This window comes from Macrobrachium rosenbergii, chromosome 47 (genome assembly GCF_040412425.1).
Source record: "Macrobrachium rosenbergii isolate ZJJX-2024 chromosome 47, ASM4041242v1, whole genome shotgun sequence".
Classification (NCBI taxonomy): Eukaryota; Metazoa; Arthropoda; class Malacostraca; order Decapoda; family Palaemonidae; genus Macrobrachium; species Macrobrachium rosenbergii.
The window spans coordinates 9,430,294-9,448,936 of record NC_089787.1 but is presented as its reverse complement, the minus strand read 5'-3'; the positions used below and the strand labels follow the sequence as shown (position 1 = coordinate 9,448,936).

The 18,643-nt window shown below is 36.8% G+C and overlaps 1 protein-coding gene across 3 annotated transcripts; it reads left to right on the top strand.

Annotated features, from left to right (window-relative positions):
- Positions 1-15,259: 15,259 nt before the first annotated feature.
- On the top strand, positions 15,260-17,873 carry LOC136830931 (circadian locomoter output cycles protein kaput-like). 3 transcript variants are annotated; one of them, XM_067090897.1, is made up of 3 exons: positions 15,260-15,644; positions 16,823-17,010; positions 17,185-17,873. In XM_067090897.1, the coding sequence occupies exons 2-3, from the start codon at positions 16,945-16,947 to the stop codon at positions 17,539-17,541; spliced, it is 423 nt and encodes a 140-aa protein (XP_066946998.1). In that variant the 5' UTR covers positions 15,260-15,644; positions 16,823-16,944; the 3' UTR covers positions 17,542-17,873. The 3 variants fall into 3 exon arrangements, with proteins under 3 accessions (XP_066946998.1, XP_066946997.1, XP_066946999.1); XM_067090896.1 differs by having other exon boundaries at positions 16,823-17,040; XM_067090898.1 differs by having other exon boundaries at positions 17,209-17,714.
- Positions 17,874-18,643: the final 770 nt, after the last annotated feature.

Below are 18,643 nucleotides of genomic sequence, written 5' to 3'. Positions count from 1 at the left end.
GCTGTCGGTTGTGTGGGGTAACCATTATTCCTTCCCTGTTCATGAGAGGTAGTTTCTATGTTTGATACCAATTTAGATGCTCATTCCAATTCAATTTTATCTTTCGGTTTCATCGTCATTTTGCATTCTAAAATGAAGTTTTTTTATATTTTGACCTTTCACTAACTAACTTTATACTCAAAATATACGCTCATGGTTGGAGTTGCTATATTTAGTTATACTGTTCATCTTATTCTTAGATGGAGTTAAACACCTGCAAAAGTATACATACATATATACATACATAATATTATACATACATACATATATATATATATATATATATATATATATATATATATATATATATATATATATATATGTGTGTGTGTGTGTGTGTGTGTGTCATGTGTGTGTGTGTGTGTGTGTGTGTGTTTGTAACATTGCATGAAAACGCTTTCATCCAAGAAAGACTCTGCCTGTACGGAATGATACCTCATTAAAACTACCCAGAGAAAATAATCAGAGTTCACTGAGATTTGTGTGATTAAGATTATGACCAAGAACAACTAGCAACGAGTAGGCAACCTTTCTGATGTATTGTACACGATTATAAAGTTCATTGGTGTGTAGATGGAAGTCAGGAAGTATTAACTGCTTTTTTCATTGATTTACAGATTCTGTGGACTCATTCACTGTGAGTATGAGTTTCATTTAATTAGGAAGATTCCCGTTCATTCATTCACTCATTCATTCACTATTTAAAGCATATTCTTTCATTCATTCATTCACTATTAAGGTATATTCACTCATTCACTCGTTCATTCATTCATTTTTTAAGGTTTATTCATTCATTCATTATTTAAGGCACATTCATTATTTAAGGTTCATTCATTCATACATTCATTCATTCATTTACTATTTAAGGAACATTCAATCATTCATTTGTTCACTATTTAATTTAATTCACGATTCCTCTCTTTCCATCATAGCCAAAAATGACACCAAAAATCCACCTCGTAAAGAGATCTTCCATCAAATGTATAATCTCTGTCAATTAACCTAATGACGGTTACTTTTCGTGACTGAATCTGATAAGCATTTGGCCGCACACAACGAGATGAAGAGATTGCATGAATCAAAAGCAGTGTTAATGAACTTAATTTTTTACATAATATTTGTCTCAGACTCTGATATAGCCGATCCTGTGTCATTAAAAAATGAAAAAAACTAATTTACATGTAAATATCTAGTTTTACAAGGTAATCTACACTCCACGTTCGGTATGACCCCAGGAACAACTCAAATGAAAGCATTCTTATGCAAATGATTTGCTTCTCCAATATATCTCATCAGGGCCTTTTGTACAACTCCCTTTACCTGACGTCCTTTGCTAGAGGTCCCCCGGGTAATAATGACCTCATTACGTTTCATCCACATATAAACATGCAAGACAATTAGGTAAATGAATAATCACTTTATTAAAACTGTCTTTTGCCAGTCTGATAGCAAGATTATATATTTTATTCAAAGAATTACTATTCTAGCTAATGTAACAATGAGTCATTATCACCTTTCCATCTAACATAGCCGACTGGATTACCCAAACTACAACGTTTAAAAAAAAGGTAATTTCATTATTTATGTATAACGTTCAAATATATAATATCTATGCCATAGTATTTCGCATTCTTTAAACAATTTCCCAAAGCAGTTTTTGCTTTTCAGACTAAAATAGTTTTTAGTTAAACGGTCCCCTTTCTTTTAGACTGAGTCCCTCAGTGTTCCCAAAAGAAACTGAAAGTTCTGGACTTAGAAAATCGCGAGAAAGAAGAGAAAGGCAGAGTCAGGATCGCTTCACAGTTTCCCAACGCATTGAGCAAGACTACGATCCAAGCAGGAGGGGTCAGTGGTCCTCAGGTTGCGAGATCCAACACGCCTTCATGGCACAGAGAGAGAGAGAGAGAGAGAGAGAGAGAGAGAGAGAGAGAGAGAGAAAGGTATTGAAGTATATATTTATTTCATGACCAGTTTTTTTAGTTTTCTGTAAAAGAAAACTATTGAGATTGCTTCGTTTGTCCGTCCGCACTTTTTCTGTCCGCACTCAGATCTTTAAACTACTGAGGCTAGAAGGCTGCAATTTGGTATGTTGATCATCCACCCTCCCTCCAATCATCAAACATACCAAATTGCAGCTTTCTAGCCTCAGCTGTGTTTTATTTGATTTAATATTAAAGTTAGCCATGCTCTTACGTCCGGCACCGCTATAGGTGCCAACAACACAGGCCACCACCGGGCCAAGGCTGAGCGTTTCATGGGGCGTGGCTGAGAATTTCATACAGCATTATACGCCGTACAGAAAAATCGATTGCGCCGAAGAAACTTCTGCGCATTTTTTATTTGATTACGGTAATGAAAAACTTAAGGGTTTCCTTTGCTCCAGTGGCATTTTTCTGTTCTAATTTGGAAGAGGAGAAACGACCAGAGAGGCAGATCAAGAGAATCAGAAGCACTTGCATTTCTCACCAAAGACAGGGTACATATAGGAAATAATTTTTGTCTTAATAAGATAACTAATTACTTCATGACCGTGTATGTTTGTAAAGGATAAAATACATCCTTTAATCTTATCTAATTTTAGCTCATGAACCTAGCTACCCTCCGATTGTTTCTGTCTAATTACTTACTAGCATTGGGTATCTAACCCTGTTCCCTGTTTCCAAGGTTTCTACAATGACAGCAACGCCAAGAGATTCATACAAACATTTATAAATAAGAGGAAAAAGCAAATATATAATAAGATTCACGGAATGTCTGAGACTGATCCACTACAAGCGTATGAATGTCTAAGAGCTGAGGCCTCGTCAACTTGAGTGACCGTAATTGCACTAATTACCTGTCTGGGGAAATTGCCTGATGAAGTGATGCTGGACACGAAGCCTTCATGATGGAGGTCATTCGCTTTGAGTCCGGAACCTGATTGGCTCTGAGAGATCATCAGTAGTTACATCCGTCACTATTACTGTTACTACAGCTGCTATTACACTTTTACTTCTTCTTTAAAATCATGAGTTTAGCTTAATTGTATCAGTTCCCAAAAATAAAAGCAGTTATCAAGATGTTATTTTTTTATTTTTGTCAAAGAATAAATGTTTTATCTCCAACTTTATCCCATAATTGATGCAAAAAAAATATTAAGTAGAATTAAGTATCAAAAGTCAGTTTCTGAAATTAACTCAACACCATTACTTTCCTTTTACTAATTCGATTCGTTAAAATTGTGTCACATTTGTATGGTATTTCTTTCTCGAGAGACGTGAACATATGTTGCCTCTCCTCTGTAACAGGTGAAACAGGTGAGCCAATTAAGGGAACACTGATATTTTCTGGACAAGCAAGGGATGCTTCGGTGATGAAGGCGAGAGCATAGTCATTACACCTGGCTCCTTGCAACAGCCAATAAGAAACATCCTTACAAGCGAGCTTGGGAATCACGCCACTCTTGGAAATTACCTTAATTGAAAGTTATATAGTTTCCCAGAATGCACTTTTCTTTCTTAAATAGGCATCGTTCATTCATGACGGAGTATTTCAATATTACGTTATCATTTTTCAGTAACTTACAATTTAACGTCGTTGACAAAGAAAGGTATTAAAATAAAAAAAAAAAAAATAGGAGAAAAACCTTACCAAGAGAATGATCGAAATTCCAAGAGGGAAAAGTAACAAAAAAAAAAGGGGAAGAGGTTCACAACGCACTGGCAAGGAGAACAAATCTTTGCTGAGGCCAAGAGAACAAACACCTGGGAGAATCTCTAAGAAGAAAAACAAAAAGAGGACCAAGAGGCGCCCTTTCAGTCCATCGCCCATTTGTTTTGGAAATAGAAGACCGAGACTTCAAAGGGAAAGCGAGAGAGCTTCTAGAGGGACAAGCCGTGAAGGACTTCGCCTTCACTTTGAAGGCAGGTTTTTCGTATCCTGAATGAGACCCTTTCCAGCAAACAGACACAAGCATACAAGAAGGCGTTAACAGGTGAGACAGAGGTCAGTGATGTAAATGATGCGGTTAGTGTCAGTTTGTGGTGGCCTTATGCCAGTTGGGGCTGTTGTTTGTATGAAGGCCATACGCCATGCTGAAGGTAATATGAAACAAGTAAAAAATGCTCCGAAGTTCTTTCAGCCAGGCCATGTGGTGGCATGTGTTGTCGGCACCTGTAGCAGTGCCAGACGCAAGGTCATGGCTAAATTTAACCTTAAATAAAATAAAAACTACTGAGGCCACAGGTCTGCAATTTGGTAGGTTTGATGATTAGAGGGTGGATGATCAACGTATCAAATTGCAGCCCTCTAGCCTCAGTAGTTTTTTAAGATCTGAGGGCGGAGAGAAAAAGTGCAGACGGACAGACAAATAGCCATCTCAATAGTTTTCTTTTACAGAAAACTAAAAGGGAACTTACAGTACTAGTAGTTACCAGTAAAAAGAATGGAACTTCGACAGGAAATCCTCAGTCAGTCTTAAAGACGAGTTGTACAGTAACGGGGCTATACTGGTTTGAACATGCATATACTGTACGCATTGATAATATGCTCAGAAATGCTTGATAAAATTAATGTAAGAGACGTCTTAGTGAGAGAGAGAGAGAGAGAGAGAGAGAGAGAGAGAGAGAGAGAGAGAGAGAGAGAGAGAGATTCTGAGCGATGTTTGTTGAGAAACCATTTCAGTAATATTAGATTATATAAACAACATGAACTGACCCATTCAGCCTATAAAGATCCTATTCACTTTTACATTTCAAGTGAGAGTTGTATCAATTTACTTGTTGTCTGTTTGGACAGAGAGGTGATTGTAGTAATTGTTTTATAGACGTTAATTGATACGTTACTGAAAAACAGAGACGACCCGAATATAGGTGGGAAATAATGCAAAATCTTTTTTATCTGGTATGACATATGAGGAATGTTTTTCATGCGATAAATTGCCATGCCTAAAAAAAACATACGATTGGATCTGAAATATAGACCAAATTTTTTTTTTTTTTTTAACACTATGATAAAAATGAGTTTTCCTTAAGCGACCTCTTAGCTTCATTTTTGTAACTTATATGACTTGATTATTTACTATTTTCGTTGCCTTTTTGGGTCATATTTATTTCTGTCATGTTTTCGAATTATTCTTGTCCCATCTTTTTAATCATAGTGACGACACTGTTATTAGTAAATCAACGAATAAGAACGATTATATGAATTTCAAACACTTATGTCTGACCTAAATAAATACAGCACAAAAGAAAGGGCATCCAACGCACAATGAAAACGAATTTTGTAAACTCTGTGATTATATACCCGAACGAAAAAGAATGCAGATTTCTTTTCGCTAAATCCTATGACATGTCAGGAATATTCTTGCCACGAGATTTCAATGTCCGAGGGATGAATTGCTTCCTCCTCCTCCTCCTCCTCCTCCTCCTCCTCCTCCTCCTCCTCCTCCTCCCGAGAGAAGTCGAATGTTCTGCTTGCGATTCCTGACAGGGTCATAACGTTTGCAAGAGGCAAAATGGTCTCATGTTTAATGATTAAGTTGTACTTTTGTTCTCCGTGTTCACCTCATCAACATCACCGCTGCATTGTCTGTTAATTACTCTGAAATATAATAAAGGGAAGTAAATTTGATCATTATGAGTAAAACGCAAAAAGTCCTTTATTTACCATCAACATGTCTGCATTAGGCTATTTTTTGGAAGTGAGAGCTAAGGTAAAGATCACGTGAATTGTCTGCGGGACAGGAGACAGTATTAAAAAAAAATGAGCCGCAGTTTCTTCGGCGCAATCAGGTTCTCTGTACAGCGTATAATGCTGTATGAAACTTGCAGCCACGGCCCATGAAACTCTCAGCCGCGGCCCATGAAACATTCAGCCACGGCCCTGGTGGCAGGTGCTGTTGGCACCCATACTGTTGCCAGATGCACGGTCATGGCTAACTTTAACCTTAAATGAAATAAAGACTACTGGGACTAGAGGGCTGCAATTTGGTATGTTTGGTGATTGGAGGGTGGATGATCAACATACCAATTTGCAGCCCTCTAGCCTCAGTAGGTTTTAAGATCTGAGGGAGGACTGGAAAAGTGCAGACAGAATAAAGTGCGGACGGACAGACAAAAAGCCATTTCAATAGTTTTCTTTTACAGAAAACTAAAAGGAGGAATTATTGCGTATATATATTTCAGCTTTGGAAATAATAGTATTAGCAATTAAAACTAATGAAAGCTAGAAAAGAAAGTGTGACAAATTGCTGTGTAATGAAGACCTTCAAAATGCATAAATGTGCCACATGAAATGTAGATCCAAAAGAAGAAGAAGCAAAAGAAAAAGCGAAGTCAGATCTGTTCTGTCGACAATAAATCATACGTAGGATATTCTTTGTAAGGGTGCTCTTGGGGAAGGATGGAGGTGGGGGGGGGGGGAGGCGGGGTACAGGCGGGATGTGTTTCGTCTCGTTCAGTAATCAATTAAATTTACGAGAGAACTTTTGCTTCTGTTGTCTGCTAAGGTAAGAGAGATGGAAAGCTAGAAATAATTTTGTTTCCTCTGCTTATCGAGATGAGGTAGGTGGACAGATGGCTAGCCAGTGATAATTTGCACCTGAAGTTTATCAAAGTGACATAGATAGATAGATAGATAGATAGACACTTGGATGTAGTTGGTCTAGTTTGGGAGGTATCCTGTTCGTAATTGCCTACCAACCTTTTGATTAATAGCATAGTATATACGTATGTATACTATATATATGGGTGTGTGTGCGTGCATATATATCCAATATTGTGTGTGTGTATGTATATATATATATATATATATATATATATATATATATATATATATATATATATATATATATATATATATATATATATATATATAGCGTGAGTGAGTGTGTGCGTGTATATATATGCAATATTGTATTAACTTCCTTCACTCAAATTTAAGTTGATTTTTTTAGTTATTCTGGGAAGGTAATAACTTCAAACTTAATGTGCAATAGACTCTCTCTCTCTCTCTCTCTCTCTCTCTCTCTCTCTCTCTCTCTCTCTCTCTCTCTCTCTCTCTCTCTCTCTCTCAGCATTCCCTGGCCTATAAAATATTCATAAAACAATATAATTTATGTTCATGCTTAACAGTAAGAAGGTCAAAACGATTAAGCAGGAGCGCGCGAGAGTCTCTGGGAAAACCTCATTCCAACTTGTTTACGACCCTAAACCTTCCCTTACAAGAAGCAAAGAGTTTTCCAGGCACGTAAGCCGTTGCTCAGATGGCTGATAAGATTCCTATTTAAGAGAACAGGAGAACGGGAGTTTACCAGGAAGGTGAAGCAAATAACTGACAATGTTCCACCTGAAAGGTGCAAGAAACGTCGGTGTGATTTTGGGTTGCTCTCAAGAACTCAGCCTCTCTTTGTTCCTTCTTCTTGAACCAGAGGTTACCCCGTAGGAGGATACTGCCGTCAGTGCACCTCACGGGGTGCACTGTAGGCATTATTAAAGATTCTTTGCTATTACTGTACCTCCGTTCATATTTTCTTTCTTTCATCTTCCTTAACACCCACTCCTAACAATTATTTCATAGTGCAACTATAAGGTTTTTCTCCTGTGATACCTTTCACACCTACCTACTCTCAATTTCCTTTCCAGCGCTTAATGACCTCATAGGTCCCAGTGCTTAGACTTTGGCCTAAAGTCGATATTCCATTCCAAAGAGCTTGTCTTTTTTTATTATGCATTCATTGACTGATTGAGGTCAAAAGGTGTCGTTGCATTTCCGCTAATCATGCTCTGTTAGTGGAGCTTCCCAGGTTAGGGAGGAGGGCGAGATTACCGATTACAGGGCGTTTTTCGTGACGCACTGTAGACGCCACTAAAGGATCTTAGAAGCATCCTTACGGCCTTAGGGCATGGCTCTCTGTCTGTTACTTTTTATCCGTTTTTTTTTGTGGCTTTTCACTTAGCTGTCCAACTTCTTTACCTTTTCCAGATTTAATTTCTCATTTAGGAATCTCCATAATAATAATAATAATAATAATAATAATAATAATAATAATAATAATAATAATAATAATAATTATTATTATTATTATTATTATTATTATTATTATTATTATTATTATTATTATTATCCTCGACCTGCTGTGTTTTATGATATATGTTTAAGCAAATCCCACTTATTTTGTGTCACGGAATATTATTATTATTATTATTATTATTATTATTATTATTATTATTATTATTATTATTATTATTATTATTATTATTATTATTATTATTATCCTCGACCTGCTGTGTTTTATGATATATGTTTAAGCAAATCCCGCTTATTTTGTGTCACGTATTTCCATTAAGAAAACCCCAGGAGAGTAAGGAAGGAAGACAGGCGCAAAATAAAATGCTCGACCAACATCGCATTTGGGGAGGAAATGCACAAAGAAGGAGCCTCCATTTGGGGAGTAAATTCTGCTCGTGCGAAAGGCCTTTTGAAATGGGAGTGTGGTTGGCGTTGTTCAGCCCAGTGAGAGAGAGAGAGAGAGAGAGAGAGAGAGAGAGAGAGAGAGAGAGAGAGAGAGAGAGAGAGAGAGAGAGCATATCTATAATCTGTTAGGTTTGAAATTCTTTGAGATTATTTCATTTACAGATTAAAGCGATAATTTGACATTTACTTGTTATAGAAATGTTAGTGTACTAATGTGTGAATTATGACTTATGGTTGAACATTACTGCAGAATAAAGAGAAGGGATTATGAATTACAAATATCCCAAAATTAGATTCACTTTACATAAAACTCTATCTATCTATCTATCTGTGTTACTTCGATAAACCTCAAATGCAGAATTATATATCAGTTTTTCATCACTATTATTATCTAATAACTGTCCAACTACCAGCTTTATCTCGACGGGCCTGGGGTGCAAATCATCACCCTTTCTTTCTCTCAGCCTTACTGTGGCCTTTCCTCAGGTGCAAAAGTCCCTAAGGAAATTCAAATGGTTGCTGAACTAATCTAAGATACACTGTCTATGCTTTCATTTTTATACAAATGGGCCTTTACTGTCCAAAGGACACATTTGATTTATTTCACCTTTTGTGCTTTTGGGTTTCAATATAAAATTGCAAAATCTGCATTTATTCATTCTATTTATGACAATCATCCCCCCATATCGCAGTTTGTCCGATCGTATTTTGTTTTTTATTGATTGTCTAATTTATAAAGTACAAACTTACAATGTTAAAAGAACTTAACAAATTGTCTCCGCTACCGAAGACAGTTCAAGTGACGCTTATCATGGAATTCTGTATTCTAATTCAGATGTATTTATGGGTATTTCAGGAACCATGCTTCTTGCTTGTTATTCAAATTTTCATTTTGACGACTATTTTCTTTTAGAATAATATGAAGAAAATGTCAGAGCATTGTGAGAAAACTTGAGTAAAACAAAACTCCTCTTAGAATCAGAATTGGGTGGCTGTCAGTTAGTTGGCCCTTCGTGCAATTGATAATCTTCGATCTTGAACAGCATTTCTGCTTCATCAAAGTTAGAGAAGGAAATTTGTTCTTTTGTCGCTTGTAATCTGGAGGTCAACAGAATTCTCACCCATCGTGTACAAGAAACTTCTGAAGTTTATTTGTGACGTTAAAAGAGAGAGTTCCACAGCGTTTAAATTATTCCTATCTAATCATTTAAACGCTTATTCCTTGCATAACAGGAAAACGTAACCGAAAAAAATACGCCCCAAAGGGAAATGAAAACAGACAAAAGCTTACAAATTCTGCTAAAATTCCAAAGAGGAGGTCAGAATATCGCTTTAGGTAGGGAAAGTCATTTTGATTTTATAGCTGGGAAAAAACATAATTTTTGGCCTGAATTTCAGCTCCAATTGTTTGTCTTTTAGCGAAGTGAAAAACATTCCGCATATGTCATACCAAATAAACAATTTCTGCATTTTTTCCCACCTATATTTGGATCGTCTCTGTTTTTCAGTAACATATCATTTAACTTCTAAAAACAATTACTAGCAATTACCTCTTTGTCAAAACAAACAACAAGCAAATTGATATACAACTCTCACTTGAAGTGTAAAGGTGAGTAGGATCTTTATAGGCTGAAATGGGTCAGTTCCGTTGTTTATCTAATATTGCTGAAATGGTTTCTCAACAAACATCGCTCAAAATACGTTCTAAAATTACAGTGAATTATCTCTCTCTCTCTCTCTCTCTCTCTCTCTCTCTCTCTCTCTCTCTCTCTCTCTCTCTCTCTCTCTCTTCTCTCTCTCTCTCTCTCAGACGCCTCTTACATTTATTATACATTTCTGAGCATATTATCAATGTGTATATGCCCGTATACGAACAAGTATGCTTATATCAGCATAGCCCCGTTTGTGTACAAATCGCCATTTGAGACTGACTGAGTATTACCTTTCGAAGTTCCTTTTTACTGCCAACACATTTTCCGTTTGTTTTTCCATATTACCGTCTTTATAGTGTATGGCCTTTATAGACATAACAGTCCAAGCTGGCATAAGGCCACCCCGAACTGACACCTAGCGCATCAGCTACATCACTGACCTCTGTCTCATGCGTTGTCACCTTCTTGTATTTTGTGTCTGTTTGCTGGAAATGACTCATCCAGAATACGAAAGATCTGCCTTCTTGTCCTTCAGGAAACTTTTACACTTCCCCTCAAAAGTTTTTGTCTTCTATTTCCGGAACAGAGAGCAAGGGACTGAAAGTGCGCCTCTTGGTCCTCTTTTTTTTTTTTCTTTTTTTTTGTTAAAGATTCTTGCAGGCGTTTCTTCTCTTGGCGTCAGGAGAGATTTGCTCCTTTCAAGCGGTTTCTGACTCTCTGACCTCTTCGTTGGTGTTCTTCCTTTCCCTCCTCAGAATTGCTATCACTCTCTTGGCAAGGTTTTTCTCCAATTTTTTTTTTAATAAATCTTTCTTTATGAATGACGTTCGTTGAATTGAAAATTATTGAAAAACGATGACACATTTATGAAGTATTTCGATATGAATGGACGATGCTCAATTTAGATTGAAAAATACTCTTGAAAACTAAGTAACATTCACATAAGGCAGATTCCGAGAGTGGCGAGATTTCCGAGCTCGTTTGAAGGATTTCTTATTAGTTGTAGCAGAGACAATCCTTCATTATCCAAAAAACATTGCTGTTCCTGTAATGAGCTCACCTGTTGCACCTGTCACATCGATGAGGCAACTTTCCTTGGCGGCATTGTATTAAGCAGTGAGTGCGCAGTTTTGACACAGGATTCAGAAGTCGAATTGACGGAAAACAAAGTAATGGTGGTGATTATAGTTCAGAAATTAACGTTTAATGCCCAATTCTCCTTGTTACGTAAAATTGATTTTTGCGCAATAACTATGGGATGAAATTGAAGAAGAAAACATTCATTCTTTTACAATAAAATAAAAAATATATATATTTTGATAACCTGCTTTTCTTTTTTGGGAACTAATACAAGTAAGCTAAACTCGTGATTATAAATAAGACGAAGAAAAACAAATAGAAGATGAAACTGTAGTAGTAGTAGTAGTAGTATTAACAGCAAGAGCAGTAATAGTAATGCTGATAGGATGTATCTACTGATCTCTCAGTGCAAATCAGGTTCTGGGCCCAAGCGAATTACCTCCACCATGAAGACTTCATGTCCAGCAGCACCTCATCAGGGCAATGTCCCCAGATAGGTAATTAGGTTATAGTTGACGAGGCCTCAGCTCATAGACATTCATACGCTTGTAGGGAATCAGTCTCAGACATTCCGTGGATCTTAATATATATTTGCTTTTTCATCTTGTTTATGAATGATTGCTTGCATCTCCTTGCGTTGCTGTTCTTGTAAAAATCTTTGAAACAGGGAGCAAGGTTAGATATCCGAGACTTGTAAGTAACTAGATAGCAACAGTAGAAGGGTAGCTAATAAACGTAGACGAATTGGGGTGACGTGATAGTTTCAGGAGTTTAAAGTAGATAAGGTACAAGACATGTAATCTCTTTCATAAACGTAAATGGTCATTAAATAATAAGATTTCAGTTATTTAGGTAAATATTCATCTCATTTCTTTACTCAGTTCTTACTGAGAAATTCCATTGCCTCTGGCTCTCTTGATCTGCCTCTCTCTGGTCGGTTCTCCTCTCTCAAATTCAGAAAAGTAAAACTGCACTGAAGCATTGGAAGTCCTCAAGTTCTTTATTCTCTGAAAAATTGGTCATAAAATAAATATATACTTCAATACTTTTATTCTCTCTCTCTCTCTCTCTCTCTCTCTCTCTCTCTCTCTCTCTCTCTCTCTCTCTCTCTCTCTCTCCTGAACTCTTTTGCCATTAAGGCCAGTTAGATCTTCCAACCTGAAGACCACCGACCACTCCTGCTTGGATCGTAGTCTTGCACAACTTCCTAAAAGAACTGGCAAATGATCCTGACGCTGCTTTTGTCTTCTTTCTCACGATTTTTAAAGTCCAGAACTTTCACTTTTCTCTTGGAATCCCATCGACTCAGTCTGACCAAAAGAAAGGTGACCTTGCTACGTCGTCTTGAAGGCTACCGATTGATTAGCTTCCTTTCGCGTTACGAGAAACTGTTTTCGTTTGAAAAACAAAAGTAAAAAATGCGTCGAAGTTTCTTCGGTGCAACCGAGTTTTCTGCACAGCGTACAATGTTGTATGAGACTCAGCCACGGTCCGGTGGTGGCCTCAGCCACTGCCCATAAAACTCTTAGCGCGGCCCACGAAACTCAGCCACGGTCCGGTGGTGGCCTTTGTTGGTACCTATAGCGGTGCCAGAAGTACGATTATGGCTAACTTTAACCTTAAATAAAACAAAAACTACTGAGGTTAGAGGCCTGCACTTTTGTATGTTTCGATTGGAGGGTGGATGATCAACATATCAATTTGCAGCCCTCTAGCCTCCTCAGTAGTTTATAAGATCTGAGGGCGGACGGACAGACAAAGCCAGCACAATAGTTTTCGTTTATAGAAATCTAAAAAGTGCTTTGGGATTTTGTTAAAAGAATGTGAAACTTAACGTATGAAAATTATATGTGTGAACGATATACATACTCATAATGAAATTGTGTATTTTGGGTAATCCAGTGTGAATATGACTTTTATTTCATTATATAATGATTCCTATTCATTCATTCATTCATTCATTCACTATTTAAGGTACGTAAATTCATTCGTTCATTCATTATTTAAGGTACTTTCACTGATTCATTCATTCACTATTTAAGGAGCATTCAATCATTCACGATTCCTCTCTTTCCATCACAGCCAAAAATGACAGCAAAAATCCACCTCGTAAAGAGACCTTCCATCAAATGTATAATCTGTCAATTAACCCAATGAAGGTTATTTTTCGTGACTGAATCTGATAAGCACTCGGCCGCACACAACGAGATGAAGAGATTGCATGAATCAAAACAGTGTTAATGAATTTAGTTTTTGACATGTTTCAAATTCAGATTTTTCTGATTCTGTACATCAGAAAAATGTTTAAAACTGTAATTTAGATGTAAATTCTCTAGTTTTAAGAGATTATGTACATTCTTGTTCGTTATGTACCCGGGAACAACTAAAATGATAAAAAAAAATCTAATAAGTAATTCTCATACAAAGGAGACTTTGTTCTTCCATCGGATCTCATTAGGATTTTGAATAATTCCCCCTCCCGTTACTTTATGTCCATTACTAGATATCCTCTGTGTAATAATGACCTCATTAGGTTTATTGCACATACAAACATGAAAGACAGATACAGTGAATAAATGATTACTTTATTAAAACCATCATCTGACAATTTAATGGAAGATTATTATATCTGTTTTTTCAAAACGTTACCATTTTAATGTAAAAGGGAGCCATTATCATATTTTAAATTACTCAGACAAGCAATTAGTACATCAGACCTCCATCTACAAATACACACTTGCATGTGGACGTCAGTCACTCTGAATCTTAGAATAGTACACACTACATAGGAAGGTTGCCTAATCGTTGCTAGTTCTTCTTAGTCATTATTTTAATCATGCAAATTTCAGTGAACTTTATTTTTTTCTGTGTTGTTTTACTGAGGTATCATTCCTTATAGGCGGAATCTTTCTTGGTATGAAAGTGTTTCATAAAATGTTACTAATATATATATTATATATATATATATATATATATATATATATATATATATATATATACATATATATATATATATATATATATATATATATATATATATATAGTGAATGCTTAGCACTCACAAGAGTTGTTAAACCGAGAGGTGTCTAATGAGAACACACACATATATATATATTTTTTTTTTTTTTGGGGCCTTTTATTTCCGAGTTTAAAGCAAAGGAAGAACGTCTGAACGCTCGTTTCCAGACTTTGGGCCAGAATGCTAGGGTGCTAATCGCCACACCCTTTCTTGAGTGGTAACAGACACACGCACTCACTAACTTTCAAACAAAAATGAATCATACATTGAAACATGAAAACAATGTAAAAATACCTGATTGTAAATAATCAGTAGCCGATTCTAACTTGAACCAGAACAAGAAACATTATGGTATGTAAAATAAATGTTATACTACTATACGGAGAAATTGACAACAGTTGAGAATTGTGACCTCGTGACATCCTCGCCATGCTTTGTAAGCTCGGTACTTGTAAACAAGCTCGGAGAGTTCTCTCTTTCTCCTTCACGATCTACCATTACAACCACCACGGTTAAAATGAATAACTGTTAACTATCAGATTATAGTTACTTATATTCCATATGAATATGTATATATATATATATATATATATATATATATATATATATATATATATATATATATATATATATATATATATATACAGTATATATATATATATATATATATATATATATATATATATATATATATATATATATATATATATATATATGTATATATATATTACTAAAAGGACCTCTTTCAAACTGGATGATATCTAATGGAGTATTTATTCAGAAAAAGTTACAAGCTTTCTTGGACAAACAGTCCACATTATCAAGTATCCGTATAGTGAACAGACGCGTAGTCCAGCTGTTTTTATATCTGCGTGCTGGGTACTTTTAATCCTATAATCGCCTGGCTCCTCCCCTGTGTGACCCCACCCCTCGTGATCTTGGCCTATCTCTGCCCCCTTCTTCTTCCAGATGTCCGTTTTCCGTGTATTCTCTTGCGTTTTTCCTTCGTTTAAGCGGCTATTACACGGGCGAATTTTCACGCAGCACGGCTCCGTTCGCTCAGCATTTGCTGAACAAACGCTCAGTACGTCCAGCAAAACCCGATTCGCGTATACCCATCACTGCTGGGTGAAACCGCCAGGCGCCAGCGTTTGTTTACATTCGTTCGGCGATCGACGTTCACGTGTACGAGCTGCAGTGCATCAACAAGACCTTCACCATGCCTGTGCAATGGACATTTGAGATTGAGGAGAGCCTTATTGAAAAAGTGAGATCGCGACCAATCCTGTGGAATCCAAGGGATCCTTCCTACAACAAGAAAACGCTTAAAAAGTACTTGTATGGCGAGATAGCGAGGGAACTTCAAGAAGCGTTTCCACATGTAGAAGGAATTGATGCAGGTATGTATATGGTTTTTATGTAGTCACTGTTTAGTAGTAGCAGAACACTGTAGGCCATATTTGGTTGTGTGAAGTAATGTAATCAGCAAAGCCATGGCCTAGCTGGGCTACTCCATGCAAAGCCATGGCCTAGCTGGGCTAAGCAAAGCAATGGCCTTGCTAGTCCATGCAAAGCCAAGGCCTAGCTGGGCTAGACAAAGCAATGGCCTTGCTAGGCCATGCAAAGCCAGGCCTAGCTGGGCTAGGCAGCAACAGCCTTGCTAGGCCATGCAAAGCCATGGGCTAGGCAAAGCAATGGCCTTGCTAGGCTATGCAAAACTATGGCCTAGCTAGGCTATTCCTTTCACAGTTCTGTGGCCAGCCAATGTTAGAGAACTGCCATTAGAGGCTAGCTTAACCATAAACACCAACCTAAACTTTGTCAGTCATGTGATATTATGATACCATTAGCATGTGACAATATGTAATATGGGTTATTTCGTGATAAATACTATTAACACTCAATTAGTGGCAAGCCTACTCATATTGCTTAATATACTGTAACAGATATAAGCTAGAATTCAGAGACCATAACGGCACTCTGGGTAGGATAGTATAATCTGAGTACCAAACAGCACCATTATAATTTTTTGGTGTTTAGTTTAGAAAAGTTATAGTAGAAAAGTTGTTTATATTGTCCTAAAATGTAAGTATGTGAAGGTGGAACTCTTAAGGCCTTGGGGGTGTAGCCCCCCAGCTAGGAATTAACCAAGTTAGGGACAGGTGAGGTAGGTGTTTTGGGTTAGGCTAGTGCCCTATAATGTCCTAAAACACCTACCTAACCTCCTGACCTGTCACAGAATTATTGCATGGTTACTATGAGAAATTCTCAATATTGACTATTTGCATCTCAAATGTTGCATGTTCATAGAGAGAAATTGTCTTAAGTGTCGTTTCATTGAACAAGTATGAACATACGCTGGCCAAAGGCCCTTTGGATCCCCCGTATTGAGTATTTTAGACTTTGTTTTTGGATTTGGACCAGCCTTAAAAGTTGAAATTCTAACCTATCATACTTAGCCTGGCCAGGAGGCTTCACCCCCTGGATCCCCTGTTGTGCCAACTTATAAAATACCCCTTCCATTTCATTATTTCTGTGATTATTGTAAGTTAATCAAAATTGAATTTTTCTCTTGCAGATGCTGTAGTGATGAAATTTAGTATCTTAAAAACATAATTTCGGAAGGAGCTGGCTAAAATCAAACAAGTAAAAAGTGGCTCAGGAGGAGACTATGTTCCAAAATGGAGGCTCTTTGAGTTGATGTTGTTCCTGACTGATGTTGTCACCCCAGGGAAGAGTACATCAAACCTTGAGACTACTGTGTCTGTAAGTATTAAGAATGAATTACTGTTTCAAGTATTGTATGTTTATTTTTGCATTTCAGTGTTTTTACAGAAGTTGCCTTAATTTGTATATTCCTTTTTTTATGATTTACCTTTTTTGAAGTTGCCTTAATTTGTATATTCCTTTTTTTATGATTTACCTTTTTTTTTTTTTCAGCAGGAGTCCCAGTCCTCCCATCAGCAGGAGTCCCAGTCCTCCCATCAGCAGGAGTCTCAGACCTCCAATCAGCAGGATTCCCAGACCTCCAATCAGCAGGATTCCCAGTTATCCCAATCTCTTTTAGTACAGGTTGACTCCTATCAATCTGATGATGAAGTCGTCCATGAGCCATTCAATTATGACAGTAGCGTAGATGAAATTGATCTGCTTACCCCAGCATTTTCACACACTGTGCCAGGAACAAGTCGATCATCATCATCATCACCACGGAATAAAGAAACCTGGGGTCGAACTCGTACTCCAAAACGTAAAAGGAATATGACACCAGAACGTGCACCCAGTGCAACCGAGTAGCATTATCTTTTTTTAAAATCAACTGCACAAGCACAAAGGAAAGAAGACATCCCATACGCAGCAGGGGTTTTTGTAAAAGAAGTAATATCTGAATTTCCTCGCCATAAACATCCAAGACTTATGCTTAAACTTGCTGCATTCCTAAACAAGTTGAAAGAGGAGGAAGGCAGTTAATCACTGGCCACAAACTGTTGTAAGGTGGTATTTTTTCCTGTATGATTTCTTTCCTGGGGTACAGATATGACACACAAAAGAAAAGAATCTGTACCAGGGCCATAATTTTATTTTTTACACATTGCATTATAATGTTAAATAAAAAAAATACATTGTCACAGAAACTTTATTTATCCTATAAAATTTATGCAGAACACTTTTTATTGCACTCAAGGTTATAAAATACTAAAGTCCTGGATGTACACAATGGTAAAATTTTATTTCCTATACAAATATATTTGTAGCTCTTAATTATTATTATCATCACCACAAAAAAAAAAGAACTAGTGTCTGAAGGCCATTATTATCATCACCACAAAAAAAAAAAGAACTAGTGTCTGAAGGCCATAGCATCCTGAAATGCTACCTTGCCTTCATTACTGAAGTAATCACAAAATGTGATCCTCTAAAGCCAATTCTTGCACAAGATTATTGAATTGGCTGCCCTCCTCACGTCTCCATTTATTTATTTAATTTTATTTATTAATTTTTATCTATTTATTTTTATTTATTTATTTTTATTATTTAAATAATAACTACAATACAAAGGAAAGCAAGTTGAGAAGGATCTCACAATTACCCAATGGGAATTAAAACTAAATCCAAAATGAAACAATAACGCTCTTAACGTGAAAACAGAAGCTAATTTTCAAGCAATAATAATGGACACGGAAGGAAATTTGATTTTAATGCATCTTGACAGACACACCAATTCCGGTAGATCGCATCCACTCGCTTTCGGGATCTCAGCAAGAATTTAATCCTAATTCTAGAACAAACTTGTGCCAGTTGCGTCCTCCTCCGTCTTCTTCCGCCTGTATTCCTCTTCCCTTCGTCTTCATCCACGGCAATTACTACCAAAGCCATTGCCATGGCCATATTCTGGTCA